The 21,468-nt window shown below is 35.3% G+C and overlaps 6 protein-coding genes across 9 annotated transcripts in view; 2 read left to right on the top strand and 4 right to left on the bottom strand.

The window, feature by feature from the left end:
* Window positions 1-21,468, top strand: part of LOC104703887 (uncharacterized) — a 78,046-nt gene that overhangs the window by 16,690 nt on the left and 39,888 nt on the right. The window lies entirely within an intron of this gene.
* Window positions 1,646-5,062, bottom strand: LOC109125600 (pentatricopeptide repeat-containing protein At1g63150-like). 2 transcript variants are annotated; one of them, XM_087457639.1, is made up of 2 exons: window positions 4,719-5,062; window positions 1,646-3,188 (listed from the first exon to the last, which is right to left on the bottom strand). In XM_087457639.1, the coding sequence occupies exons 1-2, from the start codon at window positions 5,060-5,062 to the stop codon at window positions 1,646-1,648; spliced, it is 1,887 nt and encodes a 628-aa protein (XP_087313765.1). The 2 variants fall into 2 exon arrangements, with proteins under 2 accessions (XP_087313765.1, XP_019083085.1); XM_019227540.1 differs by lacking the exon at window positions 4,719-5,062 and having other exon boundaries at window positions 1,646-1,999; window positions 2,081-2,293.
* LOC104703901 (pentatricopeptide repeat-containing protein At1g63150-like) lies at window positions 5,947-7,821 on the bottom strand. Of its 3 annotated transcripts, none has more exons than XM_010419992.2 (2): window positions 6,776-7,821; window positions 5,947-6,673 (listed from the first exon to the last, which is right to left on the bottom strand). In XM_010419992.2, the coding sequence occupies exons 1-2, from the start codon at window positions 7,819-7,821 to the stop codon at window positions 5,947-5,949; spliced, it is 1,773 nt and encodes a 590-aa protein (XP_010418294.2). The 3 variants fall into 3 exon arrangements, with proteins under 3 accessions (XP_010418294.2, XP_087316320.1, XP_019083088.2); XM_087460194.1 differs by having other exon boundaries at window positions 5,947-7,080; window positions 7,282-7,821; XM_019227543.2 differs by lacking the exon at window positions 6,776-7,821 and having other exon boundaries at window positions 5,947-6,300; window positions 6,379-6,594.
* LOC147941992 (general transcription and DNA repair factor IIH subunit TFB5-like) lies at window positions 8,175-9,272 on the bottom strand. The gene is made up of 3 exons (XM_087457645.1): window positions 9,257-9,272; window positions 8,634-8,692; window positions 8,175-8,539 (listed from the first exon to the last, which is right to left on the bottom strand). The coding sequence occupies exons 2-3, from the start codon at window positions 8,666-8,668 to the stop codon at window positions 8,356-8,358; spliced, it is 219 nt and encodes a 72-aa protein (XP_087313771.1). The 5' UTR covers window positions 8,669-8,692; window positions 9,257-9,272; the 3' UTR covers window positions 8,175-8,355.
* On the bottom strand, window positions 9,296-11,100 carry LOC104703899 (protein cornichon homolog 3-like). The gene is made up of 4 exons (XM_010419991.3): window positions 10,816-11,100; window positions 10,009-10,190; window positions 9,785-9,907; window positions 9,296-9,676 (listed from the first exon to the last, which is right to left on the bottom strand). The coding sequence occupies exons 1-4, from the start codon at window positions 10,885-10,887 to the stop codon at window positions 9,640-9,642; spliced, it is 414 nt and encodes a 137-aa protein (XP_010418293.2). The 5' UTR covers window positions 10,888-11,100; the 3' UTR covers window positions 9,296-9,639.
* On the top strand, window positions 16,176-19,516 carry LOC104703898 (uncharacterized). The gene has a single exon (XM_010419990.2). The coding sequence runs from the start codon at window positions 16,874-16,876 to the stop codon at window positions 19,181-19,183; it is 2,310 nt and encodes a 769-aa protein (XP_010418292.1). The 5' UTR covers window positions 16,176-16,873; the 3' UTR covers window positions 19,184-19,516.

Below are 21,468 nucleotides of genomic sequence, written 5' to 3'. Positions count from 1 at the left end.
TCTTGATAAAAGTATTACACTTTTAAACGGTTTGTTCTGCTACCCATATCTTCATTTCTTCGTTTCTTCCTGCTACTGACTAGAACTGGAAACTGACCTACATCCTCATACACCGAGTCTGGCACTATACCATCATCATTCCCATGCAATTCATTCGGAATATAATCATCATCATCATCTAGCTGGAAAAAAAGGGAAAAAAACTTCAGCTACCAATTAACATATTAGTAAGTTGAAGACATAAAAAAAAGCATCAAACCAACTATAATATAAGATAGAAACCCCAAGCCTAATACACATCCAAGTGGTAGCGGTTAACAAGAAGTAAAATATGAGATAGCAGCATTGTCCTTCAATATTTTGAAATGATCTTTAACCCACAACAGTAATTTCCACGGGAACATACGAGAAGAGCAACAACAAAAGTCTCATAGAGGTCATACAAACAAATCACCAAAAAAAAACAGAGAAATGATAAGACACTCGACAACATAATAAACACATATCATTGTGACTCAACTCACCTCATCAATGTACTAGCCCGACATTCCTCCCTCTTTAATCACCACTAAAACCATGGACATTATCCCGAAGAGTCATCTCTATTGCAAAACATGTAACTCCAACTACTAGTACAGCTTCTGGATAAGAAACATAAGATATTAAACAGCTGGAAGAAAGTTCCAACAATGAGAACATTATAATGGAAAGCTCCAACTACATGTCGACGCAATCAAAAGGTTTAACGGGCTGGGGTGTTTTAATATCAGAACTTGTGGACAAGAGAGCAGCGTGAGATCCTATCAGTTCCTTTTCAACTTCTACAACATCATACTTCTTCATCTTAGCAATAACACTCAACAATTTACTGAACTCGATAATGGAAGGGAAAGGACGAGACTTGACCATGTCACTGAACAAAGCAATAGCATCATCTAACTTCAAATCCTGTAACAAAGCAATAGCATCATTTTTAAACATGGCATAAAGTATAAAAATTTTGTAGTTACCTCGAGATAACAGAGTAGGAGACCAGCAATTTATCCATCTTAATGAGCTTTTTTTTACACAAATCTAAAATTATTTCAATCTATCAAGTGGTAATCACCAATTTGTGAGCTTTTTTTTTTCATCTCCTACAAGATCCCCAAAACACTTGTAAAACATACGCTAAGCAGATAACAATATGTAAAAAAAGCTTTGTAGTTCACAAGAAATTTACACCAAAAACCCAGTTTTCCATCAGTAAACTGACATGAATGGCTCCATTTAGCATTACAGTTCCAAATATGAGGAGAGCTTTGGGAAGCAGAGGCATGGTGAGAAACGAAACAAAACCCTCCTTCGAGCCACAAACATCTATTCGAAAACTGAAATCTTCTTGAAGGGTGTGGATCAACTCTTGTTGTTTGCAACCTAACTAGAAATTAACAAAGAACAGTATCAGTCATGTTCATAAAGCTTAGACACAGCAACATGAGAACGTTAAAGACTCCACCAAAAAGAAGTAACCAATAGAAAGGTAAAATAAAATTCTGATTCACCACAAAGACGTCTATATCCACATGTAACGTGAGAACATAATGACTGTTTAGAAGTAACCAATAGACAAGCAGCATGAAAAATTAATCAACCTCAGGATGTCTTAAGAAAGCATTTCCAAGAAGCTTTTGTCCAGTCTCCCATCAAACAACATATCTGTGACCAAGCCAAAAGTTGAAGCATCTCCAACAAACCCGCAACTCCACATTTCTCTGATGAGTTCCGCTGACGCTGCTCTGTCACCATCTCTAAGATGCGCCCTAATCAGCGTATTATAAGTATCGCTATTTGGAAGAGGTCCGTCTTCTTTCATTTTGTTGAACAAGGCACCTGCTTCATTCTTTAAACCTTTCCTACAAAATCCTGAGATCATTGTGGTATAGGTTACAACGTTAGGCTTCACTCCTTTAAGGTTGAGGGTACAAAATAGATCCCACCCATCTTCCACATTCCCAGCCTTGCACATCCCTTCAATCATAATATTATATGTGACAATACTAAGTTCCAGTTCACTCTTTTGCATATACTCGAAGATCACCAACGCCTTCTCTAGCTTCCAGTTTTTACAAAGTCCATCTAACAAAATGTTGTAAGTCACGATACTGGGAGGCACACCATCAGATTCCATCTTTTTGAATACCATTTGGGCATGATCACAATCATCAGCTTGGAAAAATCCTTGTATAAGAGTGGTGTAAGTGAATGTGTCTCCAACCAATTCTCTTTGAGACATCTCACGGAAGCCTTCCATACCTTCTTCTACTTTCTTAGACTTACAAAATCCTTTTATAAGAGTATTATATGTCACTATGTCTGGTAGGCAATCCTTGCTAACCATCAAAGAAAACATATGCTTGGCCTCGTTTAGACGATCGTGCATGCAAAACCCGTTGATCAATGAATTGAACGTGACAATATCAGGATCGATAGACCTTTGAATCATCTCCGCATACAATTTCTCAGCTTCTAGAAGCTTCCCTTCTTTGACAAACGCATCGATCAAGGCGCTGAAAGTGACTACATTTGGGTTGATTTTCCTCTCAATCATATCTCTAAGTAGTTGAGAGGCATCAGTCCATCTTCCGTAATTACAAAGGCAACTAATGAGGCAGTTGTAGGTAACAACATTGGCTCTAATTCCTTTGTTCTCCATTTCGTTGAATAGGTCAAGCGCATCATTCACATGCTTGTATTTGCAAAGAGCATCGATGACTGTGTTGTAGATTACAACACCAGCCTCTAATTTTCCTTTCTCCATCTTCTTGAGAATACTTAAAGCCAAATCAATGTCACCTCTCTTACATACTCCATTTACCACCACACCGTAAGTAACCAGATCTGGTTGACAACCTTTCTCAGCCATCCGCTCAACTAAAGCCACAGCTTCGGAAGCTTCGTTGTGGAGAAAAAGACCATGAATCAGAGTGTTAAATGTAACCGTATTGGGTTGATATCCCATTTCCACCATCTGATCAACCAAAGCAACTGCCTCTGAAATCCTCATACTGTGGCAGCAGTATCCATTGAGAAGCGAAGAAAGCGTGACAATGCTAGGCTCATAGCCGAGTTTCATCATCTTCCCCAAAATAGCTAAAGCAAGAGAGACTTGAGAGCGTCGACAAAAACAGTTAATCAAAATGCTGTAAGTATAGTGATTATGAGAAATCCCCAACTTGTGCATCTGCTCGCCCAAGGAGATGACAACATCAAACTTCTTCATTTTGGCAATGGTACTCAACAATTTACTGAAATCAATAATTGAAGGCAAAGGACGACACTGAACCATATCACCGAACAAACCAATCGCATCGTCTAACTTCAAATCCTGTAATTTCCCATTTCGTCTACTCAGTTTTTCTCTGTAATCAGAAAAAGATCGTCTCCAATAAAGAGCAGGAACGCTTCCGGGATTACCTCTGGCCAGTTGGAAATATCTCTTCCCCGTCGCAATCGATCTCCTCATATCCTCTTGATTGCTTCGAAATGGCTTTTCCCAGTACTGTGTATTATTCACTGATCAATCCAGCAGCAACATTGTTCAATCGAATAAACCCTAATGTAATCGAGAGCAGGCGGTTCAATGTTGATTCCGTTACAGCTGGTTTTCTTTAACCGGTCCTTGCTTTTATTTTATTTTATTTTTAGTCGTCTCTAAGCCAAATTCTTCTTTTGATAATCAACAACAAATCGAGTACTATTCTACGAATTAAGTGCCCTGTGAATTGAACCTCACCTAAACCATAATAGTAAGATACCGACTTGCTCAGTCAATTCACTAAAAATTATCCAAGAAAAATGGGTCATTCACTATATTATTTCCTTAGCATTGCGCCAAAAAAGAAAAAGAAAAAAGAAACACTATACTAAGCTTTAGCAAACGAAAGCTGGTTTCAGTTCCCACACAACCTTTCAATAGTAGAATTGTAATAAGCTAGTTGTAAACTTATAATATATATAAACTCTTTCAACTTCAAACTCAAAAAAGTTTTACATTTGGACCTAAACAATGAAACAAAGAGCCTAAACTGGTAGTACTTAATATTTTACCCTCTCTTTTTTCTTTTTTTCTCTTTACATTGAGTTTTCTAATTTACGCCCCCCCAAAGATTCTCTACAAGAGGTTTAAAAAACTACAAAAAGAACAGCTTTTTTAAACCTCTACACCTCTACAGCTTTTGCTAACCATCAAAGAAAACATCTGCTTAGCCTCCTCTAGACGATCATGCATACAAAATCCATTGATTAATGAACTGTAAATGAAAATATTAGGATCTATTGACCTTTTGATCATCTCCTCGTACAATTTCTCAGCCTCTGTAAGCTTTCCCTCCTTCCCAAATGCATCGATCAATGCATTGAAAGTGACCAAATCAGGGTTGATTTTCCTCTTGATCATATCACTGAGTAGTTGAGAGGCATCACTCCATCGTCCGTAATTACAAAGGCAACTTATGAGGGAGTTGTAGGTAACAACATTGGCTCTAATTCCTTTGATCTCCATTTCGTTGAACAGGTTGAGAGCATCATCCAAATGTTTGTATTTGCAAAGACTATCAATGATTGTGCTGTAGATTACAACATCAGCCTCTATTTTCCCATTCTCCATCTTCTTGAGCAGAGTTAAAGCCAAATCAATATCACCAGTCTTACAGAGTCCATTAATCAAAATGCTGTAACTGTAGAGATTATGTGAAATTCCCAAATTCTGCATCTGCTCACCAAGAGAGATGACAACATCAAACCTCTTCATCTTAGCAATAGCACTCAACAGTTTACTGAAATCAACAATGGAAGGAAAGGGACGAGACTGTACCATAACACTGAACAACTCAACAGCATCATCTAACTTTAAATCACTCAGCCGAGTTTTGCTCAATCTCTCTCTGTAATCATAACTATGACCAGAAAAAGCTCGTCCCGAGCAACAAAAACCGCAAAGAGCAGCAGGAGCCGAACCTGTAATCACCCGGGTATGCCGATGAAGAAGTCTCTTCCCCGTAATCGCAACCGAGCTCCTCATCCTCTTCGATTTCAAAAATGGCTGATACTAGAGAGTGAAGAAACAGCAAAATCGCGGAATCGTTTGAACCCTATTATCGAGAGCAGTCGGTTCATTGTCGATTCGGTTACAGCTGGTTTTCTTAAACCGGTCATCTCTCTTTCAATTTGTATTATTAATTTTGGTTTCGTTTTAACAATTGACCCAATTTCATAAGAAAAATCTTCAACAAATTCAATTGAATCACTCACTCCGGTCTAGATAACCGGAGATTGAATTCCTCAGTCACCACCTTACTCAGCGTTTTAAAATTCTTCATACTCAAAACTCAAATACAACAAGTAGTGGAAGCTAATTGTTTGAAACGTTCAGGTCTTTGTTCTGAGTAGATATGTAATCTCATAGGAGCCTAGCCAAATCAGACAATTCTCTCTCTCTCTCTCTCTCTCTAACCAATTTTTTTTTTTTTTTTTTTGAACAAAGTCTCTCTAACCAATCTATCTTCCAAATCTACATTGGAAAAGCGTCATTAATTAAAGCTGAGCTTGATCTACAGAATTCTACAGCAATGTATGGTTGCCTTTTTCAACTCACAGATTCTACCTGCGAGTAGACAACAGATGTACAAAGCATATGAGAGACCAATCTTTAAAGATTTGGAAACAAGCAAAGAAATGATCTCTTATTCTTGTAAAAGAAACAAGAAGCATTTCAGAAAAAGAAAAAAAAAACCTATCGGAGAGCACTATGAATCTATGATCAAACCTAACAACATTCATTTATATTTCTATTAGAAACAGATTCAGAAACTTTTTGTGTACAGGAAACAACATATTGTACGTACTTGATTGACCTCACAGACACAGATGCCCTGCCACTCCTCTTCTCTTGAGGATTAAACTGTTTTAAGAAAGCATATCCAGAAAGCTTTTGTCCAATCTCCCATCATGCAACATATTAGTGACCAAGCCAAAAGTTGAAGCATCTCCAGCAAACCCGCAACTCCTCATTTCTTTGATGAGTTCTGCTGATGCGGTTTCGTCACCATCTCTAAGATGTGCCCTGATAAGCGTATTATATGTACCACTATCTGGAAGAGGCCCATCTACTTTCATTTCTCTGAACAAGGCATCTGCTTCCTCTAATAGGCGTTTACTACACAAGCCTGACATCATTGTAGTATAGGTTACAACGTTAGGCTTCACTCCTTTAAGGTTGAGGCTACAAAATAGATCCCATCCATCTTCCACCTTACCAGCCTTGCACATCCCTTCAATCATAATATTATATGTGAAAATATTGAGTTCCAGTTTACTCTTTTGCATATACTCGAATACCACCAGTGCCTTCTCTAGCTTCCCGTTTTTACAAAGTCCATCTAACAAGATGTTGTAAGTCACGATACTGGGAGGCACACCGTCAGATTCCATCTTTTTGAATACCATTTGGGCATTATCACAGTCATCAGCTTGGAAAAATCCTTGGATAAGAGTATTGTAAGTGACAGTGTCTCCAACCAATCCTCTTTGAGACATGTCGCAGAAGATCCCCATAGCATCATCTACCCTTTTACACTTGCAAAATCCCTTTATAAGAGTAGTATATGCCACTACGTTTGGGAGGCAATCCTTGCTAACCATCAAAGAAAACATATGCTTGGCCTCGTTTAGACGATCGTGCACGCAAAACCCGTTGATCAATGAATTGAACGTGGCAATATTAGGATCGATAGACCTTTGAATCATCTCCGAATACAATTTCTCAGCTTCTAGAAGCTTCCCTTCTTTCACAAACGCATCGATCAATGCGCTGAAAGTGACTACATTTGGGTTGATTTTCCTCATGATCATATCACTGAGTAATCTAGAGGCATCACTCCATCTACTGTAATTACCAAGGCAGCTTATGAGGGAGTTGTAGGTAACAACATTGGCTCTAATTCCTTTCTTCTCCATTTCGTTGAACAGGTTGAGAGCATCCTCCAAATGTTTATATTTGCAAAGACTATCAATGACGGTGCTGTAGATTACAACATTGACCTCAATTTTTCCTTTCTCCATCTTCTTGAGCAAATTTAAAGCCAAATCAATGTCACCTCTCTTACATAGTCCATTGACTACCACACCGTATGTCACTAGGTCCGGTTGACAGCCTTTTAAAGCCATCCGGTCAACTAAAGCCACTGCTTCTGAAGCTTCGTTGTGGAAAAAAAGACCATGAATCAGAGTGTTAAATGTAACCGTATTGGGTTGATATCCCATTTCCACCATCTGATCAACCAAAGCTACGGCATCCCAAATCCTATTCCCGTGACAGAAACCATTGAGAAGAGAGTTAAGCGTGACAATACTGGGCTCATAGCCGAGTTTCACCATCTTCCCCAAAATAGCTAAAGCAAGAGGGAGTTGAGAAGAGCGGCAGAGACAGTTTATGAGGATACTGTATGTATAGAGACTGTGTGAAATCCCCAGCTTCTGCATCTGCTCGCCCAAGGAGATGACAACATCATACTTCTTCATTTTGGCAATGGCACTCAACAGTTTGTTAAACTCAATGATTGAAGGAAAAGGACGAGACTTGACCATGTTACCAAACAAACCCATTGCATCATCTAACTTCAAATCCTGTAATTTCCCATTTCGCCTACTCAATATCTCTCTGTAATCAGAAAAAGATCGTCTCCAACAAAGAGCAGGAATGCTTCCAGGATTACCTCTCGCCAGAGTAAGCCGATGAATATATCTCTTGCCCGTCATCGAAATCGCAATCGATCTCCTCATCCTCTTGACTGCTTCAAAAATGGCTCTCCAGAATGATTCTCTTGCAACTTGCAAGTGAGTGAAGTTGTGAACACTGCACAGAACCGTATAAACCCTATAATCGGTTCAATGTCGATTCGGTTACAACTTTAACCGGTATACTTTACTTTATTGTCACCACCATTAGGCATAAAACGCGGCGTTCTCATTACCACAACAACAACTTCATCATATCTCTGACCTCCTAAATGATGAGATAGCACAAAGGCTTCCATAATATAAAGCATAAAATACTCAACAGTGTGTCTCCATTGTGAATAATGGAATATCACAAATACTACTAAAAGTTGTAAAACAAGAAGAAGCTAATGAAATTGGTTCAATGCTTTTGTGTGAAACGTTCAGGTCTTATTCTTAAACTCTTAAGTCTAATGAAAAAATTATCTCATTCCTGCACACACTAATCGTTTACAAACATGGTATGGTTCATCACAGATTTCACACAAATCCTTTGTTGATCTCTCTCGCACTATAATAAGATCCCAAGTAAAACGATCAATTCGTCTTTGCGTAAGAGTTTTGGTCCCTGAACTTGATGACGGCACTATGAATCATCTCCTCTGCTTGCGGCTTCACAAACATACAAGTAGTGTCCAGTTTCAGTACTTGAATTATAAACTTCTGTGAAGGAGGCAACGAATCGTTCAAATGTGCAATGAACTGCGCCATGGGAACATCGCTACCAAGAAAAGCAAAAAACAAAAAAAACACCAAGGATTTGGCATCAACGCAAGATAAAGTGATTTCAATATTAACAAGAGAAGGTAATGTACCATGAGATGAAGACTCCTTTGATCGAGTTAACCATTGAAAAAAAATTGAAGCAAAGAAGCTGAAACAAGAGCACAATTCGAAAAAATTTAGCCATTGGAATCAAATCAAAAGCTCGGTTACATTACATCAAAAACTAAACAACGGAAACTACAATGCAGTTTGACCATTGGAGCAGAGAAGAAACTAATACCAGACTACATTCAAGAACATGACTAAACAATCTCCAAATTCAGCCAATGAGAAGCTTGGTTACTTTGTGATTTGACAGTAATCTTAGCTCAAATAAACAACATAATTAACATTGTGTTTAACCCTGATTTCGATTTCTGACTCTGTGATCCAAACCCTAACGCTATAGTCTGTCTTAATCCACTTCACGAGACAATAAAAACCCCATACGAACTATTAAGATTCATTCAACATAGAGTAACAAAACTTTTGCAAATTACATTAAGTTTCACCCACAAATCCACACGAAACTTAGAAAAATCAAAAGCGTGATCGAGAGATGATGATGATTTGGGATTGATTAGGGTTTCAGGAGATTCAGAATCCAAACGACGATCTTCACAATTTCATACTCGATTGGGATGAATCAAAATCTAGAGAATGAAGAACTCACCACGATGATTAAAGATAAAAAAAAAAAGCTTCACCACAATTGAAGAAAATTTACCAATTTCTCTTTATTTAAATACTAAAAACCCCTAAAAATATTAATTTTGCAGCTAAAAAAAAAAAGAAAAAAGTAAACCTCTGAGTAACTTAGAAGGTTCCGATATGGTTAAACAAATTCACCACAAAGAAGATCCAACAATCTAATGACTATAACTCTGGTTTAGAGAAAATCACTAGTCCCCCCTCCCCCCCCCCCCCCCCAAAAAAAAACAGTTACTAACATACAAAACCTTCCTTCTCATGTCACACTGCTGTCTCTTCAAGCTCAGTGTCAAGTAGCAAGAGAGGGAGTTTGAACAAACCGAGCGATGTATCTTCAAGCACGGTTCATTCCTCGTAAACATCAAGTGTTGAATAGATTAACCTACAAAAAAAAAAAAAAAAAGAAGAAGTTTGCAACATAAGTTTTCACTGGTTTTGGTACGATATCATGATTGAGCAAAGAAGACAAGTGAGAGAGGTTTTGTTTTACCAGAAGATGGTGAGAAATAGAGTGAGGACTATGTAAGCGAGCTTGAAGAGTCGTTTCTTCTTTTCCCAATCGAGCAAGTTGAAGATCTCCGTGACGTCTATCAAATGCTGTTTTCTCGAGTAACTTAACAAAACAAAAAGAATGATATACTCATTAATCAAAACCACCTTGACATTGGGATGTTAAACTTGCCCCAAAATTGTTTTAAAAAAGGAGAGACTCACAGATGGAAGTTGTAGTAGAGATAAGGAACACAGAGGAGTGCCATGAACCAATGACCCGTAAAGAGGTAGAACACGCATAAAAATCCTTGAAGGATGGATTCTGGTAACACCACAAAGTTTATTCTTGATGCAGAGTCGTAAGGGTTGATGTAATCAAACTCGAGATCAGCTAAGCTAATAAGCTGCAAAATCAAGAAATATTATATAGAAAAGCACAGTCGTCACTATCTCTACGAATGATGCATAATGTGTACTTCAGTTTCAGTATATCACAAGCAAAGCACAAAGAGCATAGACCTAGGATCAATTTCCATTACAGATAATCATAATCTAAGCACAAAACAGTATCTATCAACTTTTTACTAAACCACAGCTCATTAATTCAAGAAAAATTATGAAGTAAACTCTAATACCCATGAGCAGACACTCCTACAAAGACTTGCTGGATTGATATAAATTGAGAAGGCAACATCTAGAGATTTCAATACACAAATATCAAGAATCAATTAAAGAATTCAAGAAACAAAAAAAAAATTGTACTTTTGACAGATTAACTAGTTATATATACAGAAAACCCTAAAGTTACTAACTTTATCACATTCCCAAAACTCGAAACCAATTCTTATAAACGATTTATGATAGAAAGAACACAAAACCCTAAAATAAGTTCAATTCAATGCTTGAATAAGCCTAAGTAAGGAGAGTTTATTCAAATACAACAAGCAAGAAGACGCGATGGAACCAAAAGTATACACTTTTAGGGTTTTTTTTTTTTGGTTGTTGTCCAAAGTGGGAATCAGATCGAACCTGATAGACGATGAGTCCGACAAGAGTGATAAGGATGAGGAATGAAATAATCCATGTCAAGACCTCTCCCATGCTTCCTCCTCCTCCTGGCTCCCGACAACTAATTACCTCGGATTGATTTCGTTGTGTTCTTCTTGGCTTTTAAGCTTCTGGGTATCTAAGATCCAATGAGGAAACAGAGATATGTTTTATTGTCGGAGAACCAAGTCAGTTCAGTATATATATCATCAATCTCTGTGTTCGATCGGAACTAGTGTCGAAGAAGAAGGTACGCTACTTCTGCCTTTTTGACAATTTTGTTTTGTCGAACCGATAAAAATCAATTCCCGGTTCTCATCGGTTCTATAATATAATCGTACCGGGTATTTAAGCCCCATAGGTCAATAAATTTAGCCCAATTAAAAAAGACTGAAGGGTTACTTTTTTTTTTATCTTTTAAATTTTACTGAATGTGGAACCCAGAGAGATCCTTCAATCATGTGATTGATAAAATCATAAAATCCAGCTTTTTGATGTTTCTATTTTCTTTTTTCAAACAAATTTTGTTTTAGCTTTTTTATTTAACACTTGATTTTTGTTTTAGTTATGTTTCATTTCATGTTTCAAATAATTGGCCTAATTGTTGACCCCCAAAAAAGAATAAAACATTATTAATTGGCCTAATTCTACCACTTTAAAAAATTTATACTTTTTTAAAAAGGGGACCAGAATATGAAATTTACTAGTTTGGTAATGTAGCTTTTTCCCAACATTTTGGTAGTTTACCTTTATCTCACTTAATATTTTGTATACAATTTTTTTTTTTACCGCAAGTTATTAGACTTTCAATTTGATATATTGAAGAAAAAAAAATACAGTGTCATTTCCTTTTATATTCATGGCTCACAACTCACAAGTCATTCCCAACCAATGTTATTTTTGTTATATCTCAACCAGTGTTTTTTAGTCATTTTAACTACTCTATTTTAATCGTTGCACAAAAAAAGAAATGTTATTAAAAGAGAAATATAACAAAATTGTGTTCTTATAATAAGTGTAGAATACATAAAAATTGCTTACTTCTTTTGTGTTCTTTTTTAGAATACTATTTGCCGTCGAAAAGAATGAAACTCTCCAAGTTCATAATAACAATAATTTATTGCGAACATGTGCTTTTGTGACTTTGTAATTTATTACTATTATATATATCCATCTTTTTTGTTGTTTGTATTGATCAGCTCTACAACAAAAACGTAGTGGAGTGGTTGGCATAGAGAATTCGTAATACACAAAGCTTGTAAATGAAGCAAATTAACTGTTATCGTAATATTTTATTCTGATTAAAAAATTTATTTTATGTTCCTTAATAATTTTCTTATTACTGCCTTCACTCTAATCATTTACATACAATCAAACTTCTCTGTAAAATACACGTATGCCGACATACACAAATTTCTTGTAAAAAAACAAACACGAAACATCAGTTTCAACAACAACAACAACAAAAAAGTCTGAAAATTAAGAAAACACGAACATGTATAATGTATTCAAATCTAATTAAACTGGTCTGAATTACAATTTAAACTGTAAAAACGAAATAGAGAATTTATGCTTTTGTTACTATATTTGCTACATACAACTTACCTTCCAAGATAGTCTTTTTTTTTTGTGTGTCAATATTCACGTAAAGTTATGAAATCATTCGGTTACTTTGTATAATACCAGTAGTAGTAAGTAGTATTTAGTAACCATAGTTTTGTTAAAGTGGGAATAATTTATATGGAAAAACAAAAGTTTCTTTTTGGTATACAATGTAACTACTACCCCAGGCCTTCGATGTGACTTTTGTAAGGACAAAATCATGCGAGTTACGAGAGTCAAATTTGGTTAGTGTTTCTTGTCTACTTTTTCACTCTTTTTCTTCGTTTTTAAAATATTTGTGTAATCCTTCTTCATTTGTTTGTTAGCTAATCCTTACAAGAAGTTAAAAACTAGTTTTCATTTTAACACGATTATTAAACTACGGTATTAAAAGTTTGAGAATTCTGGCACGAAATGAGTTGCCATATGCTGCGGGGGTAATTTGAGAAAAGAGTAGGACTTCTTTCTCACGTGAGACAAATCTTCACCTTTGTTTTGTTTATTTTATTTTCTTATTAGCAATAAAGAAGAAATTAAAAAGATCTCTATAAATAAATTGGTCCAAATGATTGGTTAAACACCCATTTAATGTTTAAGACAATCTAAAGATACAACTCTTACCAGATAACCTCCGGCTTCTTGCGGATGATATGTAACAGTAACACACACACACACAGAAAAAAAAAAAAGAAAAAAAAAGAAGAAGAAGAAGAAGATAATTCTCAAATTAAGGACCATTCATACTTTAATTATATTGGGCTGGTCTATTTATTATAGTACTATTTCAAAAACAAAATTCTTACAAAATTATCGTATAATCATAAGTACATTATACGATCGTACACAAGAAAGGTAGGAGACAGTTGTGACGTGTGGCTATACTGACATTAAGACAATGACCAATTAAATCTTGACTCCTACTAATTTTCCACTTGTATACTACTATACTTTAACTATTGTTATTTTTTTTTTTGGAGGATTTCTTTTCTATCTCCCAACTGTTATATGTATCTATAAAGAGATTAAAATGTTTAACTTTTTTTTGGGTGTTATCATGTTTTTTTTTTAATTGAATAAGTAATTTATGAATAAATTTATTTTTGGCAAAACTATAAATATACAAGTATATATACAGCAGATGTGCAATTTAGTTTTAAAATTTTTGGGTCTACAAAAGTTAAGTATATAGGGATGGTCTAGTAGAATAGACTGATGATCTCCACTAATCGTAGAAAAAAAATACATATAAATATGACCCAAACATTCTTTCATTTTGTAACCCTACGTAATATTTTTATATCTTACGTCGAAAACATTTGATTTCATTTCTTTTTGAGAGGCTGACATTTGATTAAGATAGCTCAATCTTATTGCCTTGATAATCAAAGATATATAAAGGATATCGACAGATAGATAAGTTAAATATTGGATATTGACTTGATTTTCAGGGATCCAATGACAATATTGCAATTACGAAGTAATAAAAAGTAATATATATAAAAACTATATGTTGTTTTTTAATTAACCTTGCAACAGTTTGACTACCTGTAAACATTTGTAGTGGTAAATAGATTCAAATGTCTATGGACCTTGGAGATTAGTCTAGTTTTTAGGTCTAGGCTTCCCCTATACATACGTGTAGTTTTGATGAAATCACACCAAACAAAAACTTAATAAAACTAAAATAACAAGAATCAATATCCAAACTAAATAATGAAACCTGTGCATCCGTCATTATTTTATTATCCTGGTACCTAGGATGTATACTGTAGAAACAGATTCACATATATTTGATCCTATATACTCATATTATTTGATAACACCAACTGATTATATTAATTATGCATAAATGAATAGAAAGAACACTATGTTCTGCTCTGCTCCAGTAAGAATTTAAGATAAGTATTTGTATCAATTACATTCTTTTATAATTTGCATACCTATTTACAAAATCCAACAACAGAAATACACATATAAATGCAACATAATAAAGCTAGCTAGCATAAACAGAGTAAATAAATAATAAAAATAAACATATTAAAAAGATCGAGACATTATAAATTTTCCTAAGCAAGAAAAAGGTAAATAGTCAAAAAGTGGATTCATACCGTTTTCTTGTTTAGCAAAGTAAATAACTTAACAAGGAAAAAAAAAAGGTATGAGTAAAAAAGAACAACTAAAGAAAAACATGAAATGAGTGTTGTAACGACCATGAGACTCATGGATACCACACAAGACAGTTAAAAAATAGTAAAGGTCGTTGTGAAAAAAGGATAGGGTAAAAAGTAAACTATTTCGGTATAAAAGGTAAGAAATTTTAAAATAGCAAATTAACATATTAAACACCTCAGGTGCTCAGAACATTCATAAATGGCTAATGGGCAAAAACAAACGTTACGAAAAAAAAAACAACTTTAATTTATTATGTTATTTATCCTCTTTTGCTGTCAACGACATTTGTCACCTCGCTAAAAGAGGTTCTTAATAAAATGCTCACCAAATTTTAAAATTACAAAATCAGAGAAAGTCTCTCTACGATTTTAAAAAAACATATTGACAATCAAGAAATTGTTTATATTCCTATAAGGAAAGTGATAATCAAGAAAATGAAAAATTTAGTAGTAAAACATAATATTATTATTTTTTGTATGGAAAATTTTCTATCATTATCAATAATAATTACTAGCTAGCATTTAGCAGTAACAGAACTAGTAATATAAAGTCTTCTTTGAAAATTCAGTATGATAAAATAGTTTGTTTTCCAGTTATAATTACTCTGATAGAGTAGTAAATTGAAGTATACAATTATTGTCAACAAAAATTGAAAGTAGTGTTTCTATTTTTGAAACATGCATTATACTATTTCGAGCAGAAACAAATTGTAATGGGTGAGTAAATGTTTTTATTATTGCACCAATTATTATATTCAATAAATGTATTTTTTTTTTGTCACATGTAATAAATAATATGTTTTTACTGGATTCTGAAAATAAATATGGTTATTTACTAAGGAATGTCCTTTTGGTCAACAACTCTCATCTCTCTCTCTCTACAGTCCCTATAGAAACAAATTAAATTCCTAGGTTGCCCTTTTATGCCCACATTCTGAATATATCCCACATAGACAACAAGACACATATGGAAAACCCCACTCATCATTTTTTTTTGTTTTTTTTCCTTCCTTTTTTTTTTTACAATCATACAATAAATATATTAAAATTATATTTTACAAATCTTTTTTCTTTCACTCATTTATTAACACTTTCACACAATTATCAACTTTAAAAATCATTAAATGATTTAGTACTAAGTTTGTGAGCTGCTTTTTTCTTGTGTCATGAATGGGTTTCCTCTCTATATAGTGTAATTTAATTAAATTCATATGGGTGGTTAGTTCATAACACGAACCATCCAAATATTACCAAATTTGATTACGTGGAATAGTTGATACCATATTATAATACTATGAACGAAAAAAACATTAAATTTAAGGAAAAAAGAGGAAACAGACGAAGACCTCTTCCACACAAGAACCCAACAATTCACTCCCAAAAAAAAATATATAAAAAATATGAAAGCAGGAGACATCCAAAAATAAACATTTTTTTTCATAAAAAAAAACTGAAAAAAGTGATTTTATTTTTAATAAATATAAAATTAAAAGGTGTTACAAATTACACAGTTTTAATAAAAAAATACCTTTAAGTGAGAGAGTGTGAGGAACACGTACCAATGAGAGTGAAGTGAGAGACTCGAACAACCAATGCTTTGTTTCCGTTCTCGTACGACGTGGGACTCTGGTCTGGTCTCTCACCCCTTCTTCTTCTTGTTCCTATCAAACGTTTCATTCAATGTTTTTACTCCACGCGTTTACCTCTTGCGCGTGAGATTCACTTCTGTCTCCCTTATTTTTTTCTTCTTCTCCCTCTCTCTCTCTCCCTCTCTACTGTCTCTTTCTTTCTTCTTCCCCCTTTTGAAAATTTCTCAGTCTCTTCAAAATAAAAAAATAAAAAGAAATAAAAAACTAAAGAAACGATCAGTGTGAGAAGAGCAGAGCAGAGGGGAAGAAAAAAAAAGTATTTCTTTAAAGAGGTTGAAACCAAAGAAAAGAAAAGAGAAAGTTTTTTTTTTTTTTTTTTTTAAATGTTCTGTTTCTGATCTTTCGTCATGAGAAATCGCCGGAGTTATCTCCGTCCGCCGGCGGACTTTGAAATAGTACGAGAAAACTAAGAATCAACTAAACCCTTCTCAGAAAAAGAAAAAAAAAACACACAACTTTTTCCTTCTTTTCAATTTCCATTTTCCGGGAAAATTTTCCAAGAATCCGAGAAAATTTCTTCAAATTCCTTAAAAATTTCGCTACTTTCAGCTTAATTTTTTTCAAGTTTTTTTTTGTTTTTTTTTGTTTTTTTTTTTGTTTGTTTTCTTCGACTTTACAATGGCGACGACTACAACAAACGCAACAACGGCGACACAACAACAGCAAACGCAAACGCAAACGCAATCGCCATCACAGCAACAGCAACAGCCATTACCGTCGGCGGAAGAGTTAGCAACAAAGGCGTTACAAAAGCGTTACGAAGGGTTAATGATGGTAAGAACAAAAGCAGTAAAAGGCAAAGGCGCGTGGTATTGGACTCATCTTGAACCAATCTTACTTCACAACACCGACACTGGTTTCCCTAAAGCCGTTAAGCTCCGTTGCTCTCTCTGCGACGCCGTTTTCTCAGCTTCAAACCCTTCACGTACCGCTTCTGAGCATCTCAAACGTGGCACTTGTCCCAATTTCAACTCTTTGCCTAAACCCATCTCCACAATCTCTCCTCCGCCGCAGACCACCACGTCTTCTTCTCACCGGAAACGTAGCTCCTCTGCCGTTGAAGCTCTGAATCACCATCATCACCATCACCACCATCATCAAGGGTCTTATAATGTGACGCCTCTGAGTGTCGTTGATCCTTCGAAATTCTGCGGGCAGTTTCCGGTAACGCAGCAGCCGCATTTGATGCTCTCCGGTGGAAAAGACGATTTGGGTCCTTTAGCTATGCTTGAAGATAGTGTGAAGAAGCTCAAGAGTCCTAAAAATTCGCAGACGCAGAATCTAAGTAAAGCTCAGATAGAGTCTGCGTTAGATTCTCTCTCTGATTGGGTTTTTGAATCTTGTGGCTCTGTTTCTTTATCTGGTCTTGAGCATCCCAAGCTGAGAGCTTTTCTGACGCAAGTTGGGTTACCGATCATCTCAAGGAGAGATTTTGTTACGGGAAGGTTGGATTTGAAGTACGAGGACTCGAGAGCAGAGGCTGATTCGAGAATCCACGACGCAATGTTCTTTCAGATCGCTTCTGATGGGTGGAAATTCGAAAACTCCGGCGAGAGTTTGGTGAATTTGATCGTGAATTTGCCTAACGGGACGAGTTTGTACAGAAGAGCTGTGTTTGTGAACGGAGCTGTGGCGTCTAACTACGCAGAGGAGGTTTTGTGGGAGACGGTGAGGGGTATTTGTGGTAATTCACCTCAGAGGTGTGTTGGGATTGTTTCGGATAGGTTTATGAGTAAAGCATTGAGGAATCTTGAGAGCCAGCATCAATGGTTGGTGAATCTCTCTTGTCAGTTTCAAGGTTTCAACAGTCTGATTCAAGATTTCGTGAAAGAGCTTCCTTTGTTCAAATCCGTCTCGCAAAGCTGCTCGAGGCTTGTCAATTTCGTCAACAGCACGGCGCAGGTTCGAAACGCGGTTTGTAAGTATCAGTTGCAAGAGCAAGGAGAGACTAGGATGCTGCATTTGCCTTTGGTCAGTTCCTTGTTTGAGCCATTGTATAATCTCCTTGAGGATGTGCTTAGTTCCGCTAGAGCGATTCAGCTGGTGATGCATGACGATGCTTGTAAAGCTCTTCTCATGGAGGATCATATGGCTAGGGAGGTTGGTGAAATGGTTGGGGATGTTGGGTTTTGGAACGAGGTAGAGGCGGTTTATTCGCTTTTGAAGCTCGTTAAAGATATGGCTCGGAGGATAGAGGAAGAGAGGCCTTTGGTAGGGCAATGTTTACCCCTTTGGGACGAGCTGAGAGCGAAGATTAAAGATTGGTATGCAAAGTTTAATGTAGTTGAAGAGAGGCAAGTGGAGAAGATCGTTGAGAGAAGGTTCAAGAAGAGTTATCACCCGGCTTGGGCTGCAGCGTTCATACTTGATCCGCTTTACTTGATAAGAGACAGCAGCGGGAAGTATCTTCCTCCATTCAAATGCTTGTCGCCAGAACAAGAGAAAGATGTTGATAAGTTAATAACAAGGCTTGTGTCTAGAGACGAAGCACATATCGCTATGATGGAACTGATGAAATGGAGAACCGAAGGGCTTGATCCGGTTTATGCTAGGGCGGTCCAAATGAAAGAGAGGGATCCTGTTTCGGGTAAAATGAGGATAGCTAATCCACAAAGCAGTAGACTTGTTTGGGAAACTTATCTTAGTGAGTTCAGGTCATTGGGGAGAGTTGCGGTTAGGCTTATTTTTCTCCACGCTACTTCATGTGGGTTCAAATGCAACTCCTCTGTTTTGAGATGGGTTAATTCGCACGGGCGGTCACGCACGGCTGTGGATCGAGCTCAAAAGCTGATCTTTATATCAGCCAATTCTAAATTCGAAAGGAGAGATTTCTCTAACGAGGAAGAGAGAGATGCAGAGCTGCTAGCTATGGCGAATGGTGAAGATGATGTGCTAAACGATGTTCTCATCGATACATCCTCGGTGTGACTTGTTAATTTTTTTTACTTCTTTTTTTTTTTTACTTCTGGTTAGTTCTCTCCGGCTTACCCTTTTTTTTTTTAGTTTTCACTAGAACTTGGCCATTTTGTAGGATTGCTTGAATTCATTTTGCTTAATTTTTTTTTTTTACTACCCTTAATTCAATTTGTACTTGGCTGATGGCTCCTTTAGGAGGTGAGAAAGAGAGCCATACTATTGTATTTCTTTTAGCCTATTTCGATCATAATTTAGGCGAATTTTGCCATGTCTTTATTTCGAACTTAAGCAATGATCTTGAGACTGGTTTTGTAATTCATGAATACAAGTGACTCTCTTTGTAAAGTTAGTGTCCATGTTTCTGCAAGCATCAATAGCAATGAAATCTAATGTGAAACAACTTCTACTTCGGTTTCTTCTCTTGTCGTGATCATCAATTTACTGGTTCAAAAGGTCCAAGGTTGTAGTTAAGAACATTAATGGCATCAACAGAAGATTCAACGACAGCTTCATCTTCTCTATTGTACATTGTAATGATCTCTTTTGTTTCTGTTCTTCTTTTGTTCTTTTTTCATTTAACGTTAATATCCTTAATCATGACTCAAAACAATGTCTATTCCATTTCAAGAAATTCATTTTCTTTTTGTACATTTTTTCACATTCTTGCTTCATCATAACATGTTAGTCTCTATTGATGTCGACGACGAAAGATGTAGACCCTTTTGTCACCCAAGAACTGAACCGGGTTTTTGGGTTTTCGCTTTCACTTCAACTATGATTATGATTATCTATCTATCTAACTATCAATCTATCCGAGTGTTTTTCTTGAAATCTTTTCTCAAAAAATGTGGATCCCCACAAAGGAAAGCACATTTAGTGGGAGGTTCTTGCATCAAAATCATAGCTTTTTGATGGTTATATTGAAGGTGTGTGAAAGTGAAACAGTTAGAAGTGGAACAACCAAACAACAATCTTAAAACTTCTTTAACAGAAAAAGAAAACAATCTTAAAACTTTAAACACAAAATCCACAACCCTGTCTTAATTTTTTTCTTGAGGATCACAAAATATTGATTTGATTTTCGTGGATAAATCCACGAAATTCGATTCTTGTAGATTTTGTAACATTAGTTGTCTTTTTGTGTGTTTACCCATGATTTGTACTGTGAATGGTAAAAAAAAAGGTTAAATCTCTCGTACTGCCCAAACTCATGATTTGTACTATATGTTTTTTTTTTGTAACAAAAATCAAATCTTTTTGGTGCAAACCCATGAATGATTTTACACTCTTCTACATAATATGGTAGTAAAAGAAAAAAAGTCAAGAACTGCGGTTCAGAAAAGTTTTAGTTGTTGTGTATATCTTTTGATATGAAAATCTAACCTCCATAACATTCATCATAGCTTTGATCAAATAGTACAGACCTTTGAAAATTTTAGTGGTAAAATATACTCATAAATGGACAGACTGGACAGCTAAAGTGAAATTACACAAATTAAGTAACAACAGAACCACCAACAAATCAAATTATAATACTGAACAAAAGTTTAGGAAAAAAAAACACATTCATTTTGGATGGTGTTTTGCCAGACAAATAGATAAATCTAAGTACTCTCTCTCTCTCTTTTCTGTGTGACAAATTGACAATGCCTTGTCATCAACCATTTTCTTACATTCTACATTATATATATCAAGTTGAAAATAATTGTTATTGAGTGCAAAGAAATTGGTTTGCTTTTAAAATTATTCATCAAGGAATCATTTTAACTTACCTAAAGGAGGGGTAAAAAACACCAAAAAGTATATATATCAATAATTATACCCCACAAACAGCATATTATAATGACAAAGAATACACTTTATTTGTGTTTTGATAACTTTATACTTGATTGGTATTAGATTCATCTTACCCACCTCCATTAGCTGTTGATCTCAAGAAAATTCAAAAACTCATACTACATAAAAATAAAGTTTGACTAAAAAGCAAATTGTCTCTGTTTTATTACGAATACATTTATATTAAAAACTTATATCTAATACTATTTTATATTTTTAACTTTTCAGTTTTCCAAAATATTTAATTTTTATTCTAAAATACCATCAGTTTTGAAAATAAATAACACCATAAAAATTTATAAGTATTAACAAGAAAAAGTTAGTTGATCAAGAATTAACTGTTGAATATAAATAAAATCATGAACATAAGCACATATTTCTCACTTTCATCCTTTAAATATGGAGCTATAGACACTTACATGAAAATGTAAATATTTTTTTTTGTTAAGACTTACATTAAA

This window comes from Camelina sativa, chromosome 7 (genome assembly GCF_030686135.1).
Source record: "Camelina sativa cultivar CO46 ecotype springtype chromosome 7, ASM3068613v1".
NCBI classification, from domain to species: domain Eukaryota; kingdom Viridiplantae; phylum Streptophyta; class Magnoliopsida; order Brassicales; family Brassicaceae; genus Camelina; species Camelina sativa.
This window is presented reverse-complemented; position numbering and strand designations above follow the sequence as displayed.